The sequence below is a fragment of the Talpa europaea genome, assembly GCF_964194135.1.
Source record: "Talpa europaea genome assembly, chromosome: 9".
NCBI classification, from domain to species: Eukaryota; Metazoa; Chordata; class Mammalia; order Eulipotyphla; family Talpidae; genus Talpa; species Talpa europaea.
In genome coordinates, this window is record NC_140076.1 from 15,553,572 (window position 1) to 15,579,182 (window position 25,611).

Here is a 25,611-nt window from a genome sequence, read left to right on the forward strand (position 1 = left end):
ACCCGCCTGGCCCCGGTGCCCAGCCCTTGCTGCTGGCTGGATCCTCCACCTGGGCAGGAGGTCAAGGGATTTCTGTTTTGATTTGTCTTCCCCCCACACCCTTTTTTTTTTTTTCATTTCCCCTGTTTTGTTTGTTAGTTTGGCATCGCGGCGGGGTTGTTGCTACAACTCATGGCTTTCAGACTTTGGGGTGCATTGCCTCTGAATGGCCCCAACCCTGAGAAGAGCAGGGGGGACACCCTTCAGTATGCCCCTCTGCCTCCCGCTTCCATGTCCCTGGAGGGCTCTGGCCCACCTCAGGCCAGGCGGGGAGGCCAGGGCTCACACGGACTCCAGGGACCGCCCTCCCCTTCAGCTGGCAGCAGGAAGGGGAGTGGAATTCCCCACCAGTAAGGGCTAGCCTCGATGGGTTGCTACTCTTGCTCCAGACAGGCCAGGCTAGCTCCCCCTTGGTCTTCAGGGAAGGTTCTGAAAAAGGATACGGTCCCACCCTCCCTCCAGAGCCACCGCATCAGGGTGGAAACAGGAGGAGGGATGGGAGCCCCCAAGTCAGCAAGGCCAGGTCACTGCCCTGGTGGCAGAGCATCCTTGCCCTCTTGGTGGGCACTGGCTGTGGGCCCTGCACCTGTTCTCACTGACCACCTCTGGGGGCTCAGCCTATCCTCAAGGCCTGGCAGAGGGTGGGGCACCACACCATACCCCACCCACCTGTGCCAGCCCTTCTGCACCTCGGCCACTCTCCTCTCTGGGGCGCTCCTTGGCCTCACTGTGACCTTCCTGCCAGAGCTCCCAGCCAGGCCTAATCTCACTGAGGTGGCGCTCCCCTCCCCTCCCCGCTAAGGGCCTCTCCCCTCCCTCCCAACCCACATGCTGAGCCGCCACAAAGACCAAAGAAGTGATGGCTTTTCTCTGTCCCCTGCTGCTCTGGGGGGAGGGGGGGTGGGTCTCCTGAGCCACTAGGATGGGAAGTCCCCAACTCAGCCCCCTCCCTCCTCAGCAGCCCGAGCTTTACACTGGATGCAGCAGTCACCCCACCACTCACCAAGGCCCCTCTCTGCCCCCTGGGCTCTCCACTCAGAGCTGCTATGGTAGTGGGTGCTCCTTCCTCCCTTCCCCCCATTTCCCCTCAGTGCTTACTTGGCTCCAGCCCTCCAGCTGCAGCCTCTGGGGAGAAGCAGCCTCCGTTCTCCTCCTGCCCGCGCCCTCCCTCCCTCCGCCCCTGTCTCTGCCAGGTGCCTCCTCTCAGTCAGGCTTCAGAGCTGCCCTGGAGACAGGAGGGCCATGTTAAAAGCTTTTTCACAGTTTTAAGAAGACAGGGGGGGTGCGGATGGTGGTGGGGGGTCTGGCACCATCTCGTTACTGCTTTAATCCAGGCAACACAGGTGGCAGCTTCTCCCTTTCCTCCCCACCCCGTCCCTCTTCCCAGCCCTCTCCTCTAGCTTGGTAATGAAGCATATTTATTGGGGAAGGAAACAGCTGCTGCTGCTTCTCCTGCTGCTAGGACTTGCTCCCCTGTCTCTTCTCCATGACCTTTCTCTCGCCAGGGAGGGGACAGCGGGAGGATTGGGACTGGGCCTTGGGGCCCGAGGGCCAGCAGGGGCCCCTTACTTTCCTGTGTTGGAGCCACCCGCCATTTCCTCTCTCCCTGCCTCCCGCCTCCTGCCCCCTGCCTGCCCGGCCTGGGCCCTGCAGTGTGGAGAGACACATAAGCCTTACTGTCCTCTGGGGGCAGGAGCCGAGCCTTTTTGTTGCTCCGCTCCCAGGAGAGTGAGGGTGACGCAATTGATTAAAACCATTTTGTTCTAGGTGTGGCTGGTGGCATTTGTGGGGTGCAAATGGGCCTTGGGACCAAAGTGAGGGCACCTCATTCCTCACCTAGGTTGCTCTGTGACTTGGAGTCACCACAGGTCCTTTGGCACCTGCCTTTGGGGGTTGCCCTAGGGGGCACTGGCCACCCCACACTGGTGACGGGTTTGCAGTAACCAGCGTTCACTCTCCAGACTGTTTTCCATGTAAAATAAGGAGACTGGCATCTTAGTGGATTTTCAGATTTTTAAAATCAGAATCCAGACGACAAATGCACATTCTTACATTGTGACCCACGAGACCCAGGGACCCACGTGCACGTGTGTGTATATAATGAACGTGTCTTCATAGCGGTACTTACTCTTGTTACATGCAGTGTCTTCTGTTTACCGTTCTTTCTCTATTAAGGAGGAAGAACTCTGGTTGTAACCCACCAAATTGATTTTACAACCTGCAGTTTTTGATGTGCTGTGGATTAGATTGATTTCTTAGACTAGAGGTTCCCAAACTTTCTCACCTCACAGCACACTCACACCACCATTAGTGTCTCTAATTTTTTGTGGCATTCCTAAGCCAAAAGAAATACCTGAAAGTTCAACTTTGTAAGTATTTAAACCCAAATCACTTAGTAAGAATTTATTCCTAGCAAGTTAGTTATCATTTAATAAGGTTATACAGATAATTAGAAGAAGCAATATTTGTGTTTCTTAAAGAGCTACAGTCACTAATAGCACATATGTGAGTGCTGGGCACTGCAAAACTCATCACACCTTCTGACCAGACTCGACACTGCCCCCTCATTTCCTGCTCCATATTGACTTTCACTTGCTTTTTATCACAGCGATCACTGAAACACCATCAAAGGAATATAGCACATTCTAATGATGAAACTGTGAACTACCTCAAGAGAGTGTTTCTCTTAGTAGCCAACAGATGTTGTGTATCTTTCAGGTTTAGACTGTTCTACTGTGCCCTCTGTGAATTTGATATGCCACCTTAAGGTTCCTTGGTGCTCACTGTGGGAACTGTTGTCCAGCACTGTGGGAACAATAGTTTCACTACTGAAATGTTTGACCTCTTCTGTTTGTACATTTGGAAAGAACCAGGCAGAGGCCAGCAAGGTACGCTCAGAGACAGAAAGTCTGTGCAAGAGACAGAAAGTCTGCAGACACTTGAAGACCTGTCCGATCAGGCCGGAAGGAGTAATGTACCAGGGCAGGGGAGCAGCATCAAGCCTCATTTCCTTTATGGAGCCTGAGTGATTTGGTTCTGCTACACTATAGAGGGTGGGGTGGGCCATGGACTGGAGGGGCAGTGAAATTGTGGGGGAACTTGTGCATGGTGAGACTGTAGACTAGGTCCTGTGAGCAATAAGGAGCCATTAGAAGACTTCACCAGGGGTTCACTTTCATTTGGAGTTGGTACTTTTTTTTTTTTAATTAATAGACTTTATTTTTTCAGAGCAGTTTCAGACTTTGAGAAAATTGAGCAGGTAATACGGAGGGTCCCACGCACCTCCTCTGTCCCTGGCTCAGTTTTCCTTTTTAGTATCTTGCATTAATGTGGCATATTTACAATTAATGAACCAACACTGATATGTTAACTGTAGTCCATAGTTTATATTTAGGGTTCACTCTTTGTATTGTACAATTCCATGGGTTTTGAAAAATGCATTACATGTATCTACTATTATACTAGCATATAGAATAGTTTCGCTGCCCTAAAAATTCCCTGTGCTCCATCTCAACCCTTACCAGCATCAAAACAATAAAAAGGAATATTCTTAGGAATAAATGAGGACAACTACAAAACTGATGTAAGAAATTAAGGGATATCAAAATAAGAGAAAAGATAGTTCACATTCATGGAAAATACTCAATATTAAGATTTCATTTCTTCCTAACTTGCTCTATAGCTTCCGTGAAATCCCAATCAAAATCCTGCAAGTTATTTTGTGAATATGGACAAGCAGATTCTAAAGTTTACATAGTGAAGTAAAAAGACCCAGAGCAGCCAACGCAAATACCAAAGTAAAAGAGAACAAGTCAGAAAAATGATTTATCCAACCTCAACACTTATCAGAAAGCTGCATCAAGACTGTGATGCATCAAGACTGTGATGGTGTTGGCAAAGGAACAGACAAGTGGATGGATGGAGTGAATCGAGAACACAGAAATAGGTCCACACAAATATAGTCAAACTGGTCTTTGACAAAGGAGAAAGGATAATCTTTTCAATAAATAGTGCAGAATAACTAGGTATCTATATGCAGAGAAAAGTGGATCTAAATGTTGACTCGCCACCATTCATAAAAATTAATTCAAAATATATCATAGAACTGCCTATAAAATAAAAAATGAGGGCCTCCCCGGTGGCGCAGCGGTTGAGCGCTGGGTTGTGATGCTGCCCGCGGCCTCTGTGGCGCCGGTTCGATCCCCGGCTGCTCCCCGGCCACCGGAGGAGGGTCCCACATGGCGCGCAGACCTCTCCTGCCGCCCGCTGCTCCCCTCAGCAGTGTGCTTCGGTCCTTCTGCCTGCTCTGCTCCCCGCTCTGGCTCTGGTGAATTCTCTCACCCTCCCGCGCTTCTGACTGTACCCAGTGCATGTATAAACAAACATAAACAAACAGACAAATAAATGAATAAATAAAACATGCCTCTAAAAAAAAAATAAAAAAAATGATAAAACTTCTAGAAGGTAAACATAGGAGACCCTGGGCTTGGCAATGATTTTCCAGATACAACACCTAAAGCCCAATTCATGAAAGAAAAAAATCAGTAAGTTGGACTTCACTAAAAACTAATCTATGACATCACTGTTAAGGGAGTGAAAGAGAGACGTCAAGAACTGAGAGAAAATATTTACAAAGTACATCAGGTAAAGAACTTGCTTCAAAGTATACAAAGAATTCTTAAAACTCATGAAACAATAGAAAAATGTGAAAATAATCCAATTTAAAAGTAGGCAAAAGATCTGATAGACAACTCACCAAAGAGGACAAGCATGATAAGCCCATGAAAACATGCTCAGTATTATGTCATTAGGGAACAGCAAATTATGCCAATAGTGAGATACCACTACACACCTACCAGGATGACTAGAATTCCCAAAACTGACAATGCTAAGGATGATGGAGCAACAGGATAAGGATGTGAAGCAAGAGGAACTCTCTTTGCTGATGGTAATGTAAAACGGTACAGAAGACAGTTTGGTAGTTTCCTAACAAAGCTCAATACAGTCTCTCCATAAGATCCAGCAATTGCTCTCCTCAGTGTTTACCCAAATGAGTTAAAAACTTATATCCACCCAAAAATCGGTACACAAATGTTTGCAGCAGCTTTATTCAAAGTTGTCAAAACCTAGAGGCAACCAAGAAGTCCTTCAGAGGTGAGTGGATAAACTGGTAGTGTCAACAATGGAACATTTTTCAGTGATAAAAAGAAGTGAACAAGCCACAAAGACTGGAGAAACTATATTGCTTAGTGAAAGAAGCCAGTCTGGAAGATACACTGTATGAGTCCAACTATATGGCATTCTGAAAAGGCAAAACTACATAGAGATAATGACAAGATCCATGGTACTCCATTTTTTTAAAGATTTATTTATGCATACAAGAGCTGGGATGCAGGCCAGAGGTGCAGGGGATGAGAGGATTCACCAGAGATAGAGTGGGGAGCAGAACAGGCAGATGGACTGAAATACACTGCTGAGGGGAGCAGCGGGGGAGATAGGTCTGCTGTGCATTGTGGGTCAGCTCCCTGGCCGGGGATCGAACTCGTGCTGCCTCTGATAGCTTGATAACTTGATAGTCCTCTGTCTTTAACCCCTGTGCCGCCAGGGAGGCCCCCTAGAAACATTCTTAACCTTAAAACATCACAGTAAGTACAGTATGGAGAATGCTGTTGGAATTTTGATACGGGTTGCACTGTTGCTTCAGGTAATAGAATTAAGTGTTTCTCCCATAAGCATGAAATATCTTTCTGTTTCTTTGTGTCTTCTATTTCTTTCAGAAATCTCTTTTTCAATGTGCAGGTCTCTCACCTCCTTGGTTAAAAATCCATCACTTTAAAGCATCCCAGACTTATTCCAATGTACAGCTAATGCTGAGCACCACTGACCTCGCCATGTCTTCACTCTCTTCAAATAGGGACAATGAGTTCCAAATTCCAGTAGCCCAGGAGTGGGCCCCTGCGGGCCCTAGTGAATTAAAGGAAAATCAGGACTGGATCCCTAACCTGATTCCCTGTCCAATTCTTTAGAAATCTTTTCCTTAATGTCATTATACTTTTTGAGCTCTAATGTGTGCCTAGCACTGGCCTAATGAAAATGGACACAGACTAGTCTCTGCCTTCCTGGACCTCTACATTGTCTGGAAGACGTGAAATAGCAAATCCAGAATTGTGCATGGTCCCTGACCACTGGAGTTCATTGGGAACCAGGAGTTCTCCCTGTCTGTTCTGCCAGTAAGTGCCCTACCACGTGCCAGGCTCTGTCTAGCAGGGGAGGCGGGTGGGGGTCTGTCTGCATGCTGATAGATGTGACAGCAAGCAGGAGACAATCTGTGGTTTGGCCACATTCTGCCTCCTGTTCTTGACCCATTTCTTTTTATATATATAAACTAGGTCCTGGTCCTAAGGAGGCCAAACTGTGTGCCTATTTGATGGTGATTTACAGAATCTTAGGCTGCTCTCAGCTTCATTACTCTCTAATGGCCCCAAAAAGGGGTCACCAACAGACAGCCCAAGATCAAGGTTCATAATCTAACAGGTGCTGAGATCTCAGGAAAGTTCCTGAACATCTCTGGGCTATCTTTCTGGTTGGTGAAATGGATGTCATGATACCCGCTCACTCTGGTCACTTCCCTGCTTTGTGAGGAGGCTCCCAGCCATAGTGAGATCACATGTACCCAAGTGTGGTTCTGAAGCGCTTCTAAAGTGGTTGAGCCTGCAATGGGGGTGTGTGCTTTCAGCCTCCGTGATGGCTAACACTGAGTGTTTTTCTTTTGGCCAGGAGCTGTTCAGCTGTAGCCCTTCAAACTTTATAAGAATCTTACAAGATGTGAATTATTATGTTTGCCACTTTAGACACCATAACAGTTAGTTATCTAAGGTATGGCAACCTCTGATAGAGCTAAGGTTCAAATGCTGCGTTTGCTGGTTGAATCCTGAGTTCACATGTTTAACCATTGTGCTTGACTGCCCACCTGGGAGGAGGGGATTTAAGTTCTGGTCCTAGTTGTGCTTTCTATAATCTGAGGTAAGCCTGTGCAGCTATGAAATGGAACAGAAAAGGAAGTCGTTTCTTAAACTGATGTCTAAAGGGTCAAAAGGTCTGTCCTCAAATGATTTCTTGGATTCTGTCAGCCCCAGCTGGTCTCCTCCCCACTCTGGAAAGGTTTGGAACCATTCTGGAAGACAGAATCTCAGTCTCCAGGAGTCAGAGATGTAATGAAGGCAGGTAGAGCAGAAAGGCTGCAGCAGAAAGGACACACTGCCTTCCCCTTCACGCCCGCGCACACTGCATCCCACCCAGCAGCTCCTTCAACCTGTGCACTGATCGCCCCAAGCGCAGCCCTGCTTCCCTGGATTGTTGATTGGGTGATTCTTCCCCAGAGCCCTTAGGAAGACCATCCCAGGTCAACAAATAGCTCCGTTGGTATTCCCAGGGCACTTCCGGTCTGCTGGGTGCTGCAAGGACCAGTAGATCAGCCAGTCCCCTTCGCAAGGAGTTCACAGTCTCTCAGGGGAGGCTTACATGTAAACAGCTAATGCTAGTGCAAGTACACATGAATATTCAGTAGGCAGGAGCAGCCTCCGTGCTCTGGGAGCAAAGAGGAAGCATTTGTGGGAAACCTTGAAAGTGGGTAGGCGAGTCGGGGAAGGGCATTCCGCTGAAGCAGCAGCGTGAGCAGACATGAGGTATGAAGTGCCGCGCTCATTCTCTGAAGAGCCAGCAGTGCCGTGAGGTTAACGCCAAGCGGGTCCTAAGGGACGCTGTGAGAGATGAGGCTGGAAACGAAGCCAGGGGTTTGGGCCAGACCACGGGGGCCTTGAATACCAGGATGAGGGCTGAGATGGTCTGAGTGAGAAGGTATGTTAGCCCCGGGGATTAGGATTAGTGCACGGGGCCAGCTGAGGGGTGCCCTGACTCCCACCAAGACGACTTGTTCCAAATTCACCCTTCAAACAAGCAGCATCTTACCCTCGTCGCTTTCCCAGCCTGCCAGTTCCAGCTCTGCCATCCTTCCCTCCCCCCAGCCAGCCCTATAAGTGGATCCAGATGGTCATTCCTATTTTAGGTCGGTGTGTGCTTTGGGGGGAGGGGTAGCTATGAGCCCTATCAATCCTTTCCAGAGCTCTGTTAGGAGCTCTTCCAGGACCCTGCTGTGATCCTCTGAGCCTGGAAGGAAGTGTTAGTCTTTGGTGGAGATTTCCCATCTGTCTGTGGGTGATGGGGGTGTCAGCAGCAGAGGAGGCAAGGGCACAGGCCAAAAGAGCCTGTTAGTGTGAAAAGGGGCCTCGTGGACAGGTTGTGGTGGACAATTCTGAGAGCGGTCTCAACCCTCCTCGTGCTCCTGCTTCTGCTGCTGCCTAGGCCATGGGTAGATTGGTGCAGGCCACAGGAAAGGAAACCAGGGCACTCTGGTCAGACTCCACTCCTGAACACTGTGCCCATCAACCTCCATGGGCCCCTTACGCTTGGGGCACTGAGAGGTGGCAGGTGACAAGCTAGGTACCTACCTTCAGACTGGCCAGCATGTGATACCAACCCCTAAGTATTTACCATTCATTCAGTATACCAAATATGTATTTAATAAATACTGTGTAGTAGATCTTGGGTTTATAGAAGTAATAAGATAAATTTAGTCTCTGCACTCAAGGAGTTTGCAGACTAGTGGGGGAGTCAGAGCTATAAATGTGCTGTGAAGGACAAGGTCCTCAAATGAGGACTAAGGGAGATTAACGGGCTTTCTAATTTATTTTTTTAAAGACTGATTTATTTATGCATACAAGATTGGGGCGGAGGGGGGCGGTGAGAGGAGTCACCAGAGACAGAGTGGGGAGGAGAATAGGCAGATTGAGTGAAATACACTGCTGAGGGGAGCAGCGGGCAAGACAGGAGAGAGGTCTGCTGCACCATGTGGGTAGCTCCCTGGCTGGGGATCTAACTCATGCTGCAGTGGCTGCCAAAAGCTTCATAGTGCTGAGACTTAACCCAGTGTGCCACCAGGGAGGCCCCCGGCTAATTTAGATCGGGGGACCAGGAAAGGGTTCTCTTGAGAAAGCAGCATTTCATTTGAGACTTGAAGAATAGCCAGTTTCCATGGTTTGGGGGCACATTTCAGACAGAATGGTGGGTGCCGAGTCCCTAGGCACGGGGTGCAGGGAAGGAAGGGTGGGAGAAAAACAGCAGCTGTAGTGTAGTAAAGAAGCAAGAGAAGACCAGGGCCTCGCTGGTGGTGCAAGGGGTTAAGCACAGCACTGTGAAGCTATCTGAAGCCACAGCAGCATAAGTTAGATCCCGGCCAGGGAGGTGACCCACATGGCACAGCAGACCTCTCCTGTCTCGCCTGCTTCTCTCCTCAGCAGTGTACTTCAGTAGATCCACGTGTTCTGTTCCCCATTCGGTCTCTGGTGGATCCTCTCACCCCGTGCACCTCTGGCCTGTACCCCAGTTCTTGGATGCATAAATAAATCTTTTTTTTTTAAAAGATTTATTTATTTATGCAAGCACCAGGTACAGTCAGAAGCGCGGGAGGGTGAGAGAATTCACCAGAGCCAGAGCAGGGAACAGAACAGACAGACCAATGAAGTACACTGCTGAGGGGAGCAGTGGGCGCGGCAGGAGAGGTCTGCCACGCCATGTGGGACCCTCGCCGGTGGCCGGGGATTGAACTGGCACCGCAGAGACTTCAGGCAGCTTCGCAGCCCAGTGCTCAAGCACTGCGCCACCAGGGGAGGCCCCATAAATAAATCTTTAAGAAAAAAAAAGCAGCAAGAGAAGGCCAGATCCACACACAGTGCCTCATAAGCTCTGGTAAGATTTGTGTTTTATCTTAAGTGCAATGGGGAGCCACTGAAGGTTGTCAGAGTAAAGGCAGTACTTGTCACAGTGCTACTAAATTTGTGGTAAGCCCTAAGAAAGGCTTTGTTGTTTATTTGTCCATACATACAATAAATATTCAAAGGGTACCCACCAGCCCCATGTTAGAACTGTGGATTGACAATGATGGTAGAAGGAATAGCTCTTCCCTGGGGCCTGTGATCCAGAAGAGATTAGATAGCTGAAGTGACTGAATCAAGAAGAGACGTGATTTATTCATTCAACAAACATACTGCACACCTAATCTATTCCAAATCACATGCTGGATGCTGGCTGTTGCCTTTTGAGAATCATATACTACAGACTACACATAGGTCACAGGCGAGGTACAAATAAGTGGGTTAGAATCATTTTCAGCTGTTACAACTATAAGATCTTTATAAAACATCCATTCAATCATTTAATAAGTTAATAAGTGGGCATCTGTCGGAATTGTGCTACCTACAGAGATCAGGACCTTAGAGGTGCCTACCAGAAAGAAATACACCCAGTGCATTAAAATATTAGGTGATAAAAACAGGACAGCACGCTTTTACAGATAAGAATTGAGGGAGGGTAACCCAATGGTAGAAGACCTCCCCAAGAGGCATAGCTCCCACCTTCCTGAGTGGGTTTGGCCATACCTCCCTCTAGGCTGATTTTCAGTTACTGCCTTCCTTGTCCCCCCACTATCACTTCCCACCCTAGCAGATTCCATTTTGTCTATTTTGGCATCCTTTAAACCACCAAAGAATGTAAGATCTGAGCCTGGGTTTTTTGGGTTTTTTTTTTAAGATTTATTTACTTATGCATACAACAACTGGGGTACAGGCCAGAGGTGTGGGGGGTGAGAGGATTCTCCAGAGACACAGCGCGGAACAGAACAGGCAGATCTACTGAAACACACTGCTGAGGGGAGCAGCGGGCGAGACAGGAGAGGTCTGCTGTGCCTTGTGGGCCACCTCTCCCGCCGGGGATCGAACTCATGCTGCAGTGGCTGCCGACAGCTTCATAGGTTGTGTCTTAACCCCTGCGCCACCAGGGAGGCCCCCTGAGCCTGGCTTCTTAATATGGTTGTATGTGATTTCAGTTAATGTCCCTGCGCCTCGGTTTCCCCAGTTGCACAATGAAAAGATAAGCTCACAGCTAAGGCTTGTGATTTACTCCAGCCAAGACCATATTCACACTCCCGCAAATTGTGCTCGGCAAGGCCTTCCTTTCTTTGCCTGGCAGCGCCATCCCTCCACCCCCGACTCCCACCCGCCCGCCACGCCCCGCCCGCGCCACCTGGCAAACATGAAGACTCAGCTCAACTGTCTTCCGTCTTCCGGCAAGTCTCCCTCTGCTTTTACACACACACACACACACACACTCACTTTTACACACACAATTTTACTCTGCCCTTCCATGATGCCCCCGCTACCTCGTGAGAGATCACAGAATGAAGAGTCAGGCTTGGATTTGAGTCGAGGCCACTCACCTTCTGCGCCTCAAGTTCCCGCTTACAACCGGGGAGAAATACCTAAAGTCGCTTGTCTACCCAGATTGTGGGGACTGGGACGTGTGTCACGTGCTTGGCACCTAGGAAGGTCTCGGGAGCGCTCAGCTCGCCCCACAAGTTGGCGGCGGTGCCCGCGCCAGACCGCGCACATCAGAGCGCGCCCCTCGCTCCCGCGCGACGTCGGCGGCCGCCGGGCCCAGAGGCGCGCGGCTGCAGTTCCCGGGGGAAGGCCGAGCCCGGCGGACCCCGCCTCCCGGAAGTGACGCCACGGGGGCGAGCGGCGCCGGGGCCGGGGCTGACCGGAGCGGGCCGAGCGCACCATGGCGGAAGCGGAAGGGAGCCTGCCGCTCCTGTTGCCGTCGCCGCCACCCCCGCACGCGATGGCGGAAGTGGAGGCGCCGACGGCGGCCCAGACGGACCAGAAGCAGGGTGGCGCAGCCATGGACGTGGAGCGGAGCCGTTTCCCCTACTGTGTGGTGTGGACGCCCATCCCGGTGCTCACGTGAGTCTCCTCCGGCGTCCGCCCGGGGACGAGGTGGGCCCCGGGAGAGGCGGGGCGGCGCGGCGCGGCGTCCTCGGACGACCCCGGGGCGGGTCCTCACGCCACCCGCGCGGCTCCAGTTGCTGCTGACAGAAGGACACGCTCCCCGCCGGGGGTAGTCCGGGAGGAGGACGATGGCAGACCGGCAGGGGAGGGCCTGCGGCTTCCCGCTGGTCCCGTGGCCCTTAACTCGGGCTGAGGAGACGCCATCATTCATTCTTTAGTTTATTCCTTCATGTGCAAATGCTTGCCGGTCGCTTCCTCTAGGCAAGACAGCCTGGGGTCTGGGAATCCCACCGACTCCGGGAATGCCAACTTTGGCAGAGCCCCCAGGTATCTGAGAGCCCAACCCTTTGTCTCACAGGTGAAGCTGGAGTTCACACACCATCTCAGTCGCACAGAGGGTGTAAGTCCCGGGTGTCTGCAGCCTTTGTCGGAAGAGAAAGCAGGTGGGGAGGTGGCTTCCCCTCCCGCATCGGCCTTGTCAGCTGATAATCACTTCTCCGAGTGCTGGACAGTTACCCAAGCTCCTTCAGACTCTCTGAATGTCACAAACGCTTTCTAAGTTAGGAATTGTCTTCTCAGATGATGGAGCCCAGCTTCCTGTACCATTTAATGTCTCGATCCCTCGCACAGCAAAGGCATCCTGGAACTCAGTCTTCTGATACCAAAATTTCCCGCCTTTGACTCCACTCTCTTCCCCTCTCACCTGATAGGGTAGATTTGTTCCCTCTATTAAGAACAACCAAGTGGTGATGTAGAAAAGGGATCATTTTTGGCTTTACATATTGCTGTCTCTAAAATGACCTTAATTTTTGTATCATGTTAACATACTTTGGTTTATGTATTCAAATGCTTATGCATTTGTTTAAGAGCACCCATGTCTGAGTCCTTTAAAAATAAAAATGTTAAGAAAGTGTTAATTCATTAATTCATTCAGTGTTCCTTTAACATTTGCCTCGAGTAGTTTTAGGTGATGAGAATATATAGTGGGGAGTAAATCAGATACTGTCCTTGCTGTTGTCGAATTTAAACGTGGTGGAAGGAGACAGTTAACTCTTAAGAGAACTGATAATGATATCTGCTATGAAGAAAGCAAACTATTAATGTGAGGCTATTTGGAAGGGATAGTGCAGGGATGTATTGGTTTTGCTAAAACCTGTCTTGTTATCCTAAGGTTTCTTAGGGTGTGTTTTTAAAAACACATTTGTGGAGTTCTCTGCTCTCCAGAGAGCTGGTTGCAACATGAGGTAGAGACATGTCAGTCCCCAGCCATCTAGGCTAGAAGCAGCTCATGTTCCATTTCTACTCAGACCTGTGTGCAGGTATTGATAAGGCCGAGATGAAAGAGACCTGGTAGCCCTGTCAAAGAGCTCATGTGCCGATGAAAGAACTTGCCCTCCATAGGATGGGGAGAAAGACAGGTGAGCCAGCCATCGGAGTGCCTGTGATTACTGACCTAGAGAGCACAGCGCGGAATAGATGTGGAATAGATGTGGCATGAGAAACTGCCAGCCGTCTTTGCAGGGAGGGTCAGAGAGGAGACTGAATCCAAAAATCTGTTCGAGCACTCACAGATGTCAGTAATAGCTACTGCTACTAATAAAAATAGCTAAGATTGGATAGTTTGTTCTGAGCTCTATTCAGAACATGTTATATTCACTGTTTCATTCAGTCCTTTCATCAGTCTAGTGAAGATTGATACTGTCATCACCATTGTATAGATGAGGAAATAAAATGAAGCCAGTGCAGGACCTCCCCTGGTGGCGCAGCGGTTGAGCGCTGGGCTGTGAAGCTGCCCTCAGCCTCTGTAGTGCCGGTTTGATCCCTGGCCGCCGGGCGAGGTTCGGTCCATCTGCCTATTTCGGTCCATCTGCCTGTTCTGTTCCCTGCTCTGGCTCTGCTGAATCCTCTCACCCTCCCGTGCTTCTGACTGTGCCGAAGCACTGGGTGCTCTTTGACAACCCAGTGCTTATATAAATAAATAAATAAATCTTTTTTTAAAAAATCCATTAAAAAAAAAAAAATGAAGCGACTGTGGGGTTTTTTCTCCTCCCATATCTACCTTCCAGGATAGAATTCCAGGGTCAGTAACTCATTCATACATTCATTCAGGAGCTATTTTGTTTAAAGATTTATTTTTATTTATTTATGCATACAAGAACTGGGGTGTAGGCCAGAGTGTGGGAGGTGAGAGGATTCACCAGAGTCAGAGTGGGGAACAGAACAGGCAGACAGACTGAAATACACTGCTGAGGAGAGCAGCGGGGAAGACAGGAGAGGTCTGCTGCTCCATGTGGGTCAGCTCCCTGGCTAGGGATTGAACTCAGGCTGAAGTGGCTGGTGATAGCTTGATAGCACTGAGACTTTAACCCCTGCGCCACCAGGGAGACCCTCAGTAGCTATTGAAGGCCTGTTGTGCACTAGGTCCTGAATGGGCAGTGGTCCATAAGCAGCTCTGGAGCTTGTCTTCCTGAAGCTTCCAGACTGACACGTAGAGGCCCTTATCTGGGGCTTCGCTGGGCAAAGTGTTCAGCTGTTACTGTGACCTTTAGTTTCCATCAGCAGTAGCCAGCACAGCTGAGGTATTTGGAGTACCTGTCAAAGGCAGACCTTGCCAAACAGAGATGCGTCTTGAGTAGGGTCTGAGAAGCGAGGGAAGCTATACTTTCCTAAAACTTCCTATGTGTCCATCCTGTGGCCACTATGAATCCTTAGGAACTTTATGCCAGTCCAGCCAACAGACAAGTATTTCCTGGACAGCCAATAATAACATGGAGCACTTTATCAACATATGCTATTTAACCCTCTCAGCACCCCCACTGAGGTGGTTATCATTACCACCCACCTCTCACTGATGAGGTGGGAAAGAGTTACTTACTCCAAAGTCAAGATTCTACTCCAATTTGGCTGCAGAGCCCCACTCCACTCCGCTCGTGGGGCATTTACTGGCCCAGACTCCACTCATTGTCCATTCACTCACCCATCATCAGTCAGTGAGGACTTAGTCCCAGCTGTACCCCCACACTGCTCCAGCAACAACTCTAGTAAGAAAATTCCTGCTTTTGTGGAGTTCCCATGCTGAGGGGGATTATCCCTTACATGGTTACCATGTAAGTAAGCAAGATAATTTCAGATAGTCGTGGATATTGGGAAGAAATCGTAGATATTGGGGGGCCTGGGTTTATGTGTGGTTACTCTAGAAGGTGTGGTCAAGAAAGACCGAAGTTGGCAGTTGAGCTGAGGCCTAAAAGATGAGAAGCAGCCAAAGGTGCAAAGCTCGAGGGGAAGAGGAAAGGACACGCGCAGAGAAAGCCCTGGGAGGGAATTCGGTGTGTTTGAGGAGCCAGAAGCAGGCAGTATTACTAGAGAGAAGGGAGGTGAGTGACTTCAAGGAATAAGCAGGGCCAAACTGTTGCAGTTTGAAGTATAACTTAAGTATAATAGGAAGCCACTAATGGATGTTTAGCAAGGGAACGAGGGACTCTGAATTATATTCTCAAAAGGCCAGTCTGGCCCCACCATCCCCTCAGGTGCTCAGACTGCGGCCGTGGGAGACATGTCTCCTGTCCGTCTTCCTCTTAAAGATCTTTTTAACTCATCAGCTTCTCACCAAACACCATCGTTTGGTGCCAGTATTCCACAACGGCCTCTGAACTGGCTGCCCTCCTTCCTTCTATCCTGACTGCCCCTCGCACCACCCCCATACACACACCAGCCCCCCATTCTCCAGACACACAGCACTTTGCTGCTTCAGAGTTTTGCTTTCCCCTTGTTGACATCCTGCCCTTTCACAGGTCAAGATTAAAAGTCACCTCCTCGGTGAAGCCTTTGCTGACTCCGGTCCAGCCCACACAGTCGTGTGCTGCATCTCTGGGAGTTTTGCCTCCGTCACCCAAGCAGGGTCAGCCTTGACGCTGTGACAGTCTCCAGCATATAGACCCTGCAGAGCCTTGGATCTGAGACTGCAGACAGATCTGGGGTTCCTTTGTGTTTTCCATATTGGAGTCCAGCTTTTAAAAATATGAACTTTCAGTTCCTGGCAAACACCATGCTTCTATCCTAAAATCTACCCTTGCAGGTGCTGTTTTCTTCATATTTCCTGGGGGAAACCTCCCCTGAACCCCAGCTTGGTTTAAATGCCTTCCAGCACTTTTTAGAAACTTTTATTTCTGAGGTGTAACACTCATAGAATATACAAATCTTAAGTATGTGGCTGAATGGGTGTTTACGTGATCTGTCACCCAGATCAAGAGAGAGAACATTAAAGTACCCAAAAGGGCTCCCTGTGCTAGTCAGTTCAGCCCCAGCAACAACCCTATTTGCCCTCTAGCACCATAGATTTTCTCTTTTCTTGTATGAACTGCATATAAACAGAATAATATGCATATACTTTTGAGTAAGTCTTTCTTCACTCCATCTTCTGAGACTCTGGGCTGTGCGTTGCATGAGTTTGTTATGTGCTATTTCACTGTATGACTGTACCCCAATTTACTTGATCACTGAATATTTGTATTATTTCTAGTTATTTTTTAAATCAACCTTATTGACATATAATTTACAAACAATAAAGTGCATACACTCTGAGGTGACAGGGCAGTGAATTTTGACAGAGGTGACTGACCCTTTCCAGCTGTCCTGGCTCCTGGGGACACTGCTAGGTGTACACTCTGATCTGGAATCCCTGAGGCATAGGCTATATTGCCAGTTTTCGAAAGTGGTAGAAACAATTTCTACTCCCACTAGCAGTGAGAGGGAGTTCCAGTCACTCGGCTTCCTCCCCACACTCTGCCTTCTTCCTCTAAGGCTCACCATTGCTGGGGGTGCTGTGCTATCCTGCCGTACTCGGCATTTGCACTTGCCCTCTTCTGGGCTTCCCCAGCCCTTCTGGCCACCCTATACACCGCATGAAGTTAGACACCCACCACCTGTCTCGCCCGCTGCAAGACCCCTAAGCTCTGCCCTTTTTCCTTGCAGGTGGTTTTTTCCCATCATTGGCCACATGGGCATCTGCACATCCACAGGCGTCATTCGAGACTTCGCAGGTCCCTACTTTGTCTCGGTGAGTCCCTATTCTGCCCCGCTCTGGAGGGCTCCAAGGCTTAAGTGGAAGACTGGCCTATCTTGCCTGTAGGCAGCGGCCTTGTCTCCCTTAGACCCAGAAGAAGGCAGATACTGGGCAGTCCTTGGCCCTCTGCTTCTCCCCAGCATTTCACCCCTTTACCCCTTCTCTTGCCTCCAGGACAGGCCGGGAGGGCAGCGTGGCCAGAAGGATTCTTAAGTAACTGAGCCAGTCCTTTGCTCACCCCTGGGGTACCGAGACATGGGTAGGGGTTGTAGAGGCAAGAGTGGAGAGTCAGACCATCCAGGACCCACGTCTCTGGACCTTCAGAAGGTGCGAGTCGCAAGGTGGGAACACGGCTGACAAGGTTCCCTAGGTATGGCCTTGGAGAAGAGGTGGGGGGCTTCTAGAATGAACTGCTGTGTCCTCAGGTCTATTCCTGGGATGTGCCAATATGGGTGCCATGGGCTGGTTCCAAATGAGCAGGAAGCATCCTGCTTCTTCCCCGGTTGCAGCTTGTGTCAACAGAGGCTAGGATGAAGGGGTGTGGCGGCACCAGCCCCCTGTATCAAGAGTTGTCGTGATCTTAACACAACAAAGGTCTTTCCCACCCTTTACCATCGTATTCTTTCATAATTCATCTTTGCCCAGCTCTCACTAGGATCTTCCAGATCCCGCACCCACAGTCTATCCCCGTAGAACTCCTGTATCCCAGATCTTATGTGGCGGGTCTAGGACTAGGCTGAAATGTGTCCCTCCAAGGAAGACTCTGGAGCCTGCCCCCTGTCCTGCCTGCTCTGATGCAGTCAGAGGGCCAGACGCCGAGAAAGGCCCCAGGTGGACCACCTCTGTCAGGCCAGGAGGTCATAGGGTAACATCCTTTATGTGGCAAGGACACCCCTCCCTGTAATCGAAGGCCAGACATTGACCAAAGAACCTGGAGCAGATGAGGTCCAGAGAGAGAGGGGATTACCTGGGGGCAGACCGGGCAGTTGCGGCCGTTCACCCCGAGACTTCAGTCCCCCAGTGCAGTGCTCTTTGCACGCCTGCCTTCTTCCTGCTGAAGAGCTACTGCTGGCACTACAGATGCCAGGCCTGCCCCAGAGCAGGGACCAGGCTCCCTCTGCCCACCTGACACACTCCTGAGTCATGCATGCCCGAATCACGCACGCCCACCACTGGCCCAGGTCTCTTTCCGGCTGGATGCCAATTCCCCACTGACCTCTGCTCTTTTCCCTCAACAGGAAGACAACATGGCCTTTGGAAAGCCTGCCAAGTAAGTGATGAGCAGCCGTGTGACTCGCCCAGAGCCTGCTTCCTCCTGCCAGGAGCAGCAGGCCAGGCCTTCTGGGGCTCAGGAGGAGCCAGCACCCTCACCGTGGGCTGAGGGGAGGGCCAGCCAGGCTCCGCCACAGCACACAGGCCCCAGCGGGTCTTTAGCCACGGACCGTCTAGGCTCACTTCAGCTCCGCCAGTGGTGTTTGCAGCTCCATTGGAAGGAAAGGGGAGGGGCTTGGTCAAGATTATATGGGAAGTGGCACTCCCAAGTGCTCACTTGGGAGTAAGCACGCCATTCCAGGTATGAGGGAGGCATTATCTGGAGTTCTGCTGGAAAGTTCTGGTTAGAGAGAACAGAAGCCGTCCGGGCCCTCTGGGAGCTACTGCTGCTTTGCGTGGGAATTTTAGTCTCCAGTTTTTCTGTCTTGCGGACCCACCTCAGCTGTGGGCCTGGGGACGGCTTGGGGATGCTCAGAACAGCCCCTGTTGCCGAGGAGTGTGGCCTGAGGAGGAGTTGGTGTTCCCCTGGGCAGAGGTGGCCTAGAGTGGGCAGGTTGCAAGCTGCCAGGCTGCTTTTCCAGGACGGTTTGAAGCACACCCATGCCTAGGTAGAAGCCCTGTAGGCCACTGGTTTCTCACTGGTCCTGTCCCTCAGCCTCCTCCACCGAGCCATTCCCCACACAGCCTCCAGGGGGTGCTCTGACCTCCCAGCCTTTCCTGGCTTGCCCTTTGGGGCACACTGTTGCTTGAAACAGCTGTTCTCACCCAACTTGAGGTTTGAGGTTTTAGCTCTGCCAGCTGCTCTCCCACTCAGCGCCGTCTCCTGCGTGGGGAGTCAGGGTGACGGCTGCCGACAGGCAGATTCCTTGCGGTGCTGTTCAAGCCCCAAGTCTGCATATCAGCCTCACCTGCCAAAGTCCCATCACCCTGGCCCCACCCTCCAGCACCACCCAGCTGTAATTTCTGGCACAGGCTGCAGGGTTGTGTGCCTCTCCCAGTGTTCAAGCCCTTCCCTCTGCCCAGAAGTCCTGCTCTGTGCCTGGCTGACTCTTCCCCTTTCCCACTCCACGCAGGTGTCCCCTCCAGAAACGTCTCATGCCCCCATCTCTGCTAAGTTCATTCATATCTTCCCGGGTCCTCGTGGCAGGGGGCCGCTCACTGTTAGCGATGTGTGCTGTGTGGCCCCCTCCCCGGAACTGGCTCCCCCCATGGTCCTAGCACCCAGCTCTGGCCCTGTGCCAGGGACATGTGTGGGGCTGAGCAGCTCAAGGGAACTGAGCCAGTGCCCAGAACTCCCTGTCTCCCCTCAGGTACTGGAAGTTGGACCCTGCTCAGGTGTACGCCAGTGGGCCCAATGCCTGGGACACGGCTGTTCACGATGCCTCTGAGGAGTACAAGCACCGCATGGTAGGTGGGCCGCTTCTGAGGGTGAGAGGCGGGGCCAGCGCCCCACAGCCCAGCCTGACCCCACCCGGCCCTTCCTGTGTCTCCAGCACAATCTCTGCTGTGACAACTGCCACTCCCATGTGGCATTGGCCCTGAACCTCATGCGCTACAACAACAGCACCAACTGGAACATGGTGACACTCTGCTTCTTCTGCCTGCTCTATGGGAAGTATGTCAGGTGAGCCACCCTCCCCTACGTTGTCCTCCCAGGATCCCCCTGCATTGTCCTCCCAGGATCCCCCTGTGTTGTCCTCCCAGGATCCTGGCAGGGCCATTTCTGGAGTCCTCCAGCCAGCAGGAATAAAGCAGCTGCTGGTTGCTGCCGCGTAGGTTCTAGAACAACTAGCTCAACTCCTGGTGGAGAATGAGGTGGCTGTTTTAGGTCCCGAGCCCAGTTCTGTCACTTGCTCACTGCAAGATCTCAGGTGACTGCCTCAGCCTCTCTGAGCTGCAGCTCTCCTGGGTGAAGGGGAGACAATGACTCTGGCCCCTTGGGGAGGCTGTGCGTCTGCAGAGCCCCATGCTCGGGTCACATGGATAGGTAGCTCCCAGGGGAAGTGGGTGACCATTGCACAAATTCCCTTCTCTGCACCCCTTATCAGAGACCGGGTTCTGGGCAAGAAGACCCAGTGGTGGCCCAGGAGAATCTTGGAGGCCACGGCCTCACGACCTGCAAGGTCAAAGGCATTGGTCCCAATTCGCAGGTCAAGACCATGTGACTCACCCACTTGGGGGCCAGCACACACCTGGCTAACCCGGCACCTCACGCTTTCCTCCAGCTGCACTCACCACTAAGAGCCTCTGAGAAGGAGACTCTCAGGGGTCTTTTTGTCCAAAAGGTCTTTAGAGGCTCCCTGAGAAACCCGTAACTGTGGTCACAGGGACAGAGCCGGAGCAGGGGCTGAACTGAGGACCCCAACTCTGGCCCCTGAGCTCCAGAAACAGTTCTGCTCCAATTGCCAACCCCTCACCTCACCTCCAGGGGTCCCATTATGAGACCATGGGCAGAGGAGACCCCTGGCTTCCACACCAGACTGAAGTTCCCAGTCTGCTCACTGGTGGCCTCTCCCCAGAGACAGGTGTGGTCACGAGTGGCACTGTGAGGCCCTGAGGGGTGGGCACTTTTGCACTGCCCAGCAGGTGTCACCAGATCCCCTCCAGGAGCCTGGACAGCCCCCGCCAGGGGTTGCTGGTTCTCTATAGTTGGCACCAGGGCCAGCACATACCTCGGTTGGCCAAGTTTGGGGGGCGGGAATGTGCTTCCCTAAGGGCAGCAGCCTCATCTGGGTCTGTGATGAGTGGGCCTGAACACCCACTCATGGGGCCCTTCCCACCTGTACCCCCCTCTCCTCTCTGTCAGCATCGGGGCCTTCGTGAAGACCTGGCTGCCATTCGTCCTCCTCCTGGGTGTCATCCTAACCGTCAGCCTGGTCTTTAACCTGCGGTGATGGCAGCCCCAGCCCCAAACTCACCAGCCTCCTGAGGAGGCAGCTGCCACCACTTTGGTTCCAGAATTTTTCTTCTCATCGCAAAGGCAGGGATGGACCCGCTGGCTTTGACGCAGAGGCTGTGGCTCAGTGGGTTAGCGTGAGAACTGAAGCTGAGGACGAGTGGGGGGCGGGGTGTTTCCTCGCTGTGTCTCCCGGTTACTCAGAACTCCTCGTCTCCCCCCTGCCCCAGGCTTGTGACCCCGCCTTTGAGTCACCCTCTTTGTTCATTTGTTCATCTTTTGGGAAAGCCTTGGCTTCCCTCTGCAGAGCTGCTGCTGCCACCGCCTCCTGCCGCGGCCCAGGGCCCAGTGCGGGAGAGGCCGTTTTTAGACCCAGCGAGGGCCCGCGCTGGATTTGGAGCCCGCCTCCTGCTGCGGCTGCGGCCTGGTGCGTGGGGACAGGGGGCGTCTCCATAACCCCAGCTGCCCTGGGCTTCCTCACTCGCCTCTCAAAGGGTCCACTGGGGCTGGAGGCCCCCCCCTTCAGAGGTTTTCCGGGAGCCGCGCTGGGGTAGTTGGTGCCCCGTCTCTTTGGTGTCCAGCCCAGGCATCCCCTCTTCCCACTCTTCCGGGGCCCATGGCCCACCTGCACTTGGGGGCCTGGGCGCCCCGCGCCAGGCTGGAGAGATGAGGGGTGCTGATGTGTCCAGAGTGGCCCCCTGTCTGCCAGAGCGTGTGGGGCCTTGCCCTGGGGATGGCACCCTTGGGCTCAGGATGTGGGGACTTCAGCTGGCACCACCAAACAGCCAGAGGGAGCTGCTTCCTCCCACCTCTCACACCCCCTTTCTCCAGGTTGTGGAAGGCTGGCTGCCCTCCCCACTGTCCCACATTCCTCTGCGCAGGGCGTCCAGGGCAGGACAATAAAGAGTTTTGACATCAGACCGTGCCTGGTACTTCTTTTCTCCCTTCCACACCCCCTTGCCCTTCGGCTTGTATCTTCTGACGTCCCGGAGTATCTCTACCTCCTGGGCCCCTGGTGAAAGGCCTGGTTGCTGGCAGGAGTTGGATCCTCCTCTGGGACTGGAAGCTGATAGGGACGCCAGCGCCCCTCAAATAAATCCTGCCCTGGCCCAGGCTGTGGGAGTTCCTCATCTGCCACCCTCCCCAGGCAGGTGCGTATCGAAACCCTCCCGCATGCCATCGGGAAGAACTTTGCAGTAGGATTGGGAGTTGCGCCTAGGCCTCCGGGAGCCCTGGACCTGTCCCCTCCACCAGGGTAGCAGCTTCCCCATATAGGGGGATCACCCCGGTCCCTGGCCCGTCAGATCCGAAGTCATGTGGCCAAGTTTCTCAAGCTGATATCCCCCCACCCCCCACACCTACGCTGGCTTCCCGCCTGTTGGAATCGCAGCCTGCCTTCCCCAAGCCCAGCTTAGAAGTCATTCCTAGGGGCTCCCTGGTGGCACAAGGCGTTAAGCATAGCACTATGAAGCTGTCCACAGCCTCTGCAGCATGAGTTCGATCCCCCAGCCAGGCAGGGAGCTGCCCACATGGTGCAGCAGACCTCTCCTGTCTCACCCGCTGCTTCCCTCAGCAGTGTATTTCAGTCAGTCTGCCTGTTCTGCTCCCTACTCTGTCTCTGGTGAATCCTCTCACTCCTGCACCTCTGGCCTGTAACCCAGTTCTTGTGTGCATAAATCTTTAAAAATAAAAAAATAGGGCCTCCCTGGTGGTGCAGGGGTTAAAGTCAGTGCTATCAAGCTATTGCCAGCCACTACAGCACAAGTTCGATCCCCACCCAGGGAGCAGCACACATGGCTCAGCAGAACCCTCCTGACTCACCTGCTGCTCCCCTCAGCAGTGTATTTCAGTCAATCCGCCTTTCTGTTCCCCGCTCTGTCTCTGGTGAATCCTCTCACCCCCGCACCTCTGGCTACACCCCAGCTCTTGTGTGCATAAACAAATAAATCTTAAAAAAAAGAAGAAAATAATAAAAGCGAGTCCAGAAAAGTAGCTGTTCTAAGTACAGGAGACACGCGGAGGAGACTTGCAAGTTGGAAGCATAGACAGAGGAGTTTGATACCTTCCAGGAGGAGGCTGCCGAGAGCTCGAGGGCTGAGGAACAGCCCTGGGAGGAGCCAGGAGAGGACGGTGGGAGGGGGTGAGGATGCCGCTGCAGGCTACTCGACAGGAGGTGGCACCACAGTGATCCCCCCCCCACACACACACACAAACACACATGTGCTCGGTAGACACTGCTTGGGCAGATGCACACGCTTGTTCAGTCAGCGCCTCCGGGGGTCTCACCCAATGGTAGTGAAACCACCTGTGAGGGATGTTTACGCCCATTTAGCAGATGCGGAAACAGAACCTCAGAAAATCAGATTCACGTGTAAAAAATAAACGGGGGCACTGGCCCTTGGGCTGGGGGAGGGGCTTCAGGTGGGTGAAGGGAGTTAGCATTCATTCAGGAAGCAGTTTAGACAGGGAGGGGGTGGGCTTTCCTTGCTCACCTCCTCTCCTGGGGGGCTACAAGCTATGGCTGCAGGTGGGTGTAGGGTAAGGAAAAATATCAGGCTTTTCTGCCCTCCCGCCATCAGGAGAGATGATGGATCCTTGCGGTCCTGAATGCATGCCTGATGGGGGGCGCCTGGAGGAGGGTGTGGGCAGAGGTAGATGGGATTCACCTGGGCTGAGACTGGGCTTTTAAGGGCGGCGTCACGGGGACGCCAGCAGCAGCAGAAGCCGAGAGAGAAGCCGAGAAGCAGCAGAAGCAGAGAAGGCCAGAGAGCCCAGAGAGAGTGAAGACTCGCTGGAGGCTGGGAGGCCTGCCAGCCTCCCGGCCCCCCAGCACCCCTGCCTGCTGTGTACTGGGTTAATCCCAATAAAAAGACCTGCAAAGAGCTACTAAGGACTCTGATTCCTCCTTTACCCAGTCTGCATGAGATCAGAAAACCTGCTCAGTGTTCTTTCCTGACCCCTTACAGTGGGTCAGGACGGTCAGTTGAATGAAGCAGACCTGGGGGGGGCTCCAGAGCCTTGGGGTGGCCTCATTCATGGTGCCCAAGCACGTGTAATCTAAACATAGGGCCCAAACCCCTCAGGGCAGTGCAGAATCTGGGAGCAAAGGGGGCACCAAGGCCTCCCTGTGGGCAGAGGAAAAGCACCAGAGCCTCACTTTGTCCCTGGAAGAGTCTAGGCTTCCTCAAACACCTGGGGGTCCCCCAGGTGGCAGAGGAGACAGACAGCAGCTCTGCTGTGACCTGCAGTTCCCAGGGGAGGCGGTGGGCGTGCAAATGGACTGTGCTGGAGAAGGGACAGTCAGTTACTGCTCTGTGCCAGCCTGTGCCAGGCCCCGTGTCCCTTACATTGTCCGCTGCTGCTGCTATCTGTGCACAGTCTGCACAGGGGGAAACTGCAGCTCCGGGAGGCTAGACCCACCAGAGGCCATACAGGGCGGAGCAGGACCCCCTCTGGCGGTCTGCCCTCAGCAGGCACCCTTTCCGGTCGGTCCGGCACTCGTAGAAAGGTGTCTGACTTTGTTTTCAGAGCAGGTTCCTATCAGCTCCAGGCTGGGTGGGGCTGCCACCCCCCCTACAGATGAGGCAGCCAAGACCCTGAGGTGCGCCCCTCTGTTACAGAGCGTCAGGGTAAGTCTGCAGAGGAGCCTGGGCCACGCCCCCACATCGCCCCCCTGCGGCATCTACTTGGGGTCTTGGGAAGGTCAAGGCAGGGGCGAGGCTCTCGGGAGCCCGGAGTCCAGGCCCGGTTTTGCATCAGGCCCTGCTGAGAAGGTGTTTCCTCCTCCTCCTCCTCCTCCTCCTCCTCCCCCCCGTCCGGGCTGCTGCTCGCTCTGGGGCGCTGGTTGAGTGAGCCTCGCCCCTTCACTGCTCTCCTGGTTCCTGAAACTTGGCTGCCTGGAAGCGGGGACCGCCCTGTGAAGGTGTTCCCTCCATACTGGACCCCTACAGGTAACACGCTGGGGCGACGGTCCCACGCCCGGGTCCCCGGGGCCAACACTGCCACCTGGTATCTTGGGACTTTGGGGTGGAGGACATGGGAGTGTGTCCAGGACCAGAACAGCCAGACAGATGGACAGGCCCTTAGATTGACCAGCCGGTCGGCCCACAGCACTGAAACAGCGGCAAGAACCAGCACTAGATTCTGTCTCCGGAAAGACAGGGGCCTGGCCTTAGGGAGGGGGTTCGGTGGGAACCCGGGGCTCAGATGGCCACAGCTCTGCCCAGGCAGACCTGCAGGGCCAGGGCAGGGTCTGCTATGCAGAAGCCCCCCCCTCCCCACTCACACACACATCTGGTGGCCCAGGCACCAGCGCAGACGCCACCGCGTACAGCCCAGCCACACACCGCCCGGGAGGAAACACACACAGGGCATGACGCTGTCACCCAGAAAGTCACCGAACACACAGTCCCCGGGAGCATAGCACTGCCATGACGCATGCACAC

The 25,611-nt window shown here is 52.8% G+C and overlaps 1 protein-coding gene across 1 annotated transcript; it reads left to right on the forward strand.

Annotated features, from left to right (window-relative positions):
- Positions 1-11,709: 11,709 nt before the first annotated feature.
- Positions 11,710-22,058, forward strand: TMEM222 (transmembrane protein 222; the record flags this gene model as incomplete). Its single annotated transcript, XM_084242156.1, has 6 exons — positions 11,710-11,891; positions 16,908-16,992; positions 18,237-18,268; positions 19,581-19,677; positions 19,764-19,894; positions 21,077-22,058. 6 exons carry the CDS (start codon positions 11,710-11,712, stop codon positions 21,162-21,164), a joined length of 615 nt encoding a protein of 204 aa, XP_084098282.1. The 3' UTR covers positions 21,165-22,058.
- Positions 22,059-25,611: the final 3,553 nt, after the last annotated feature.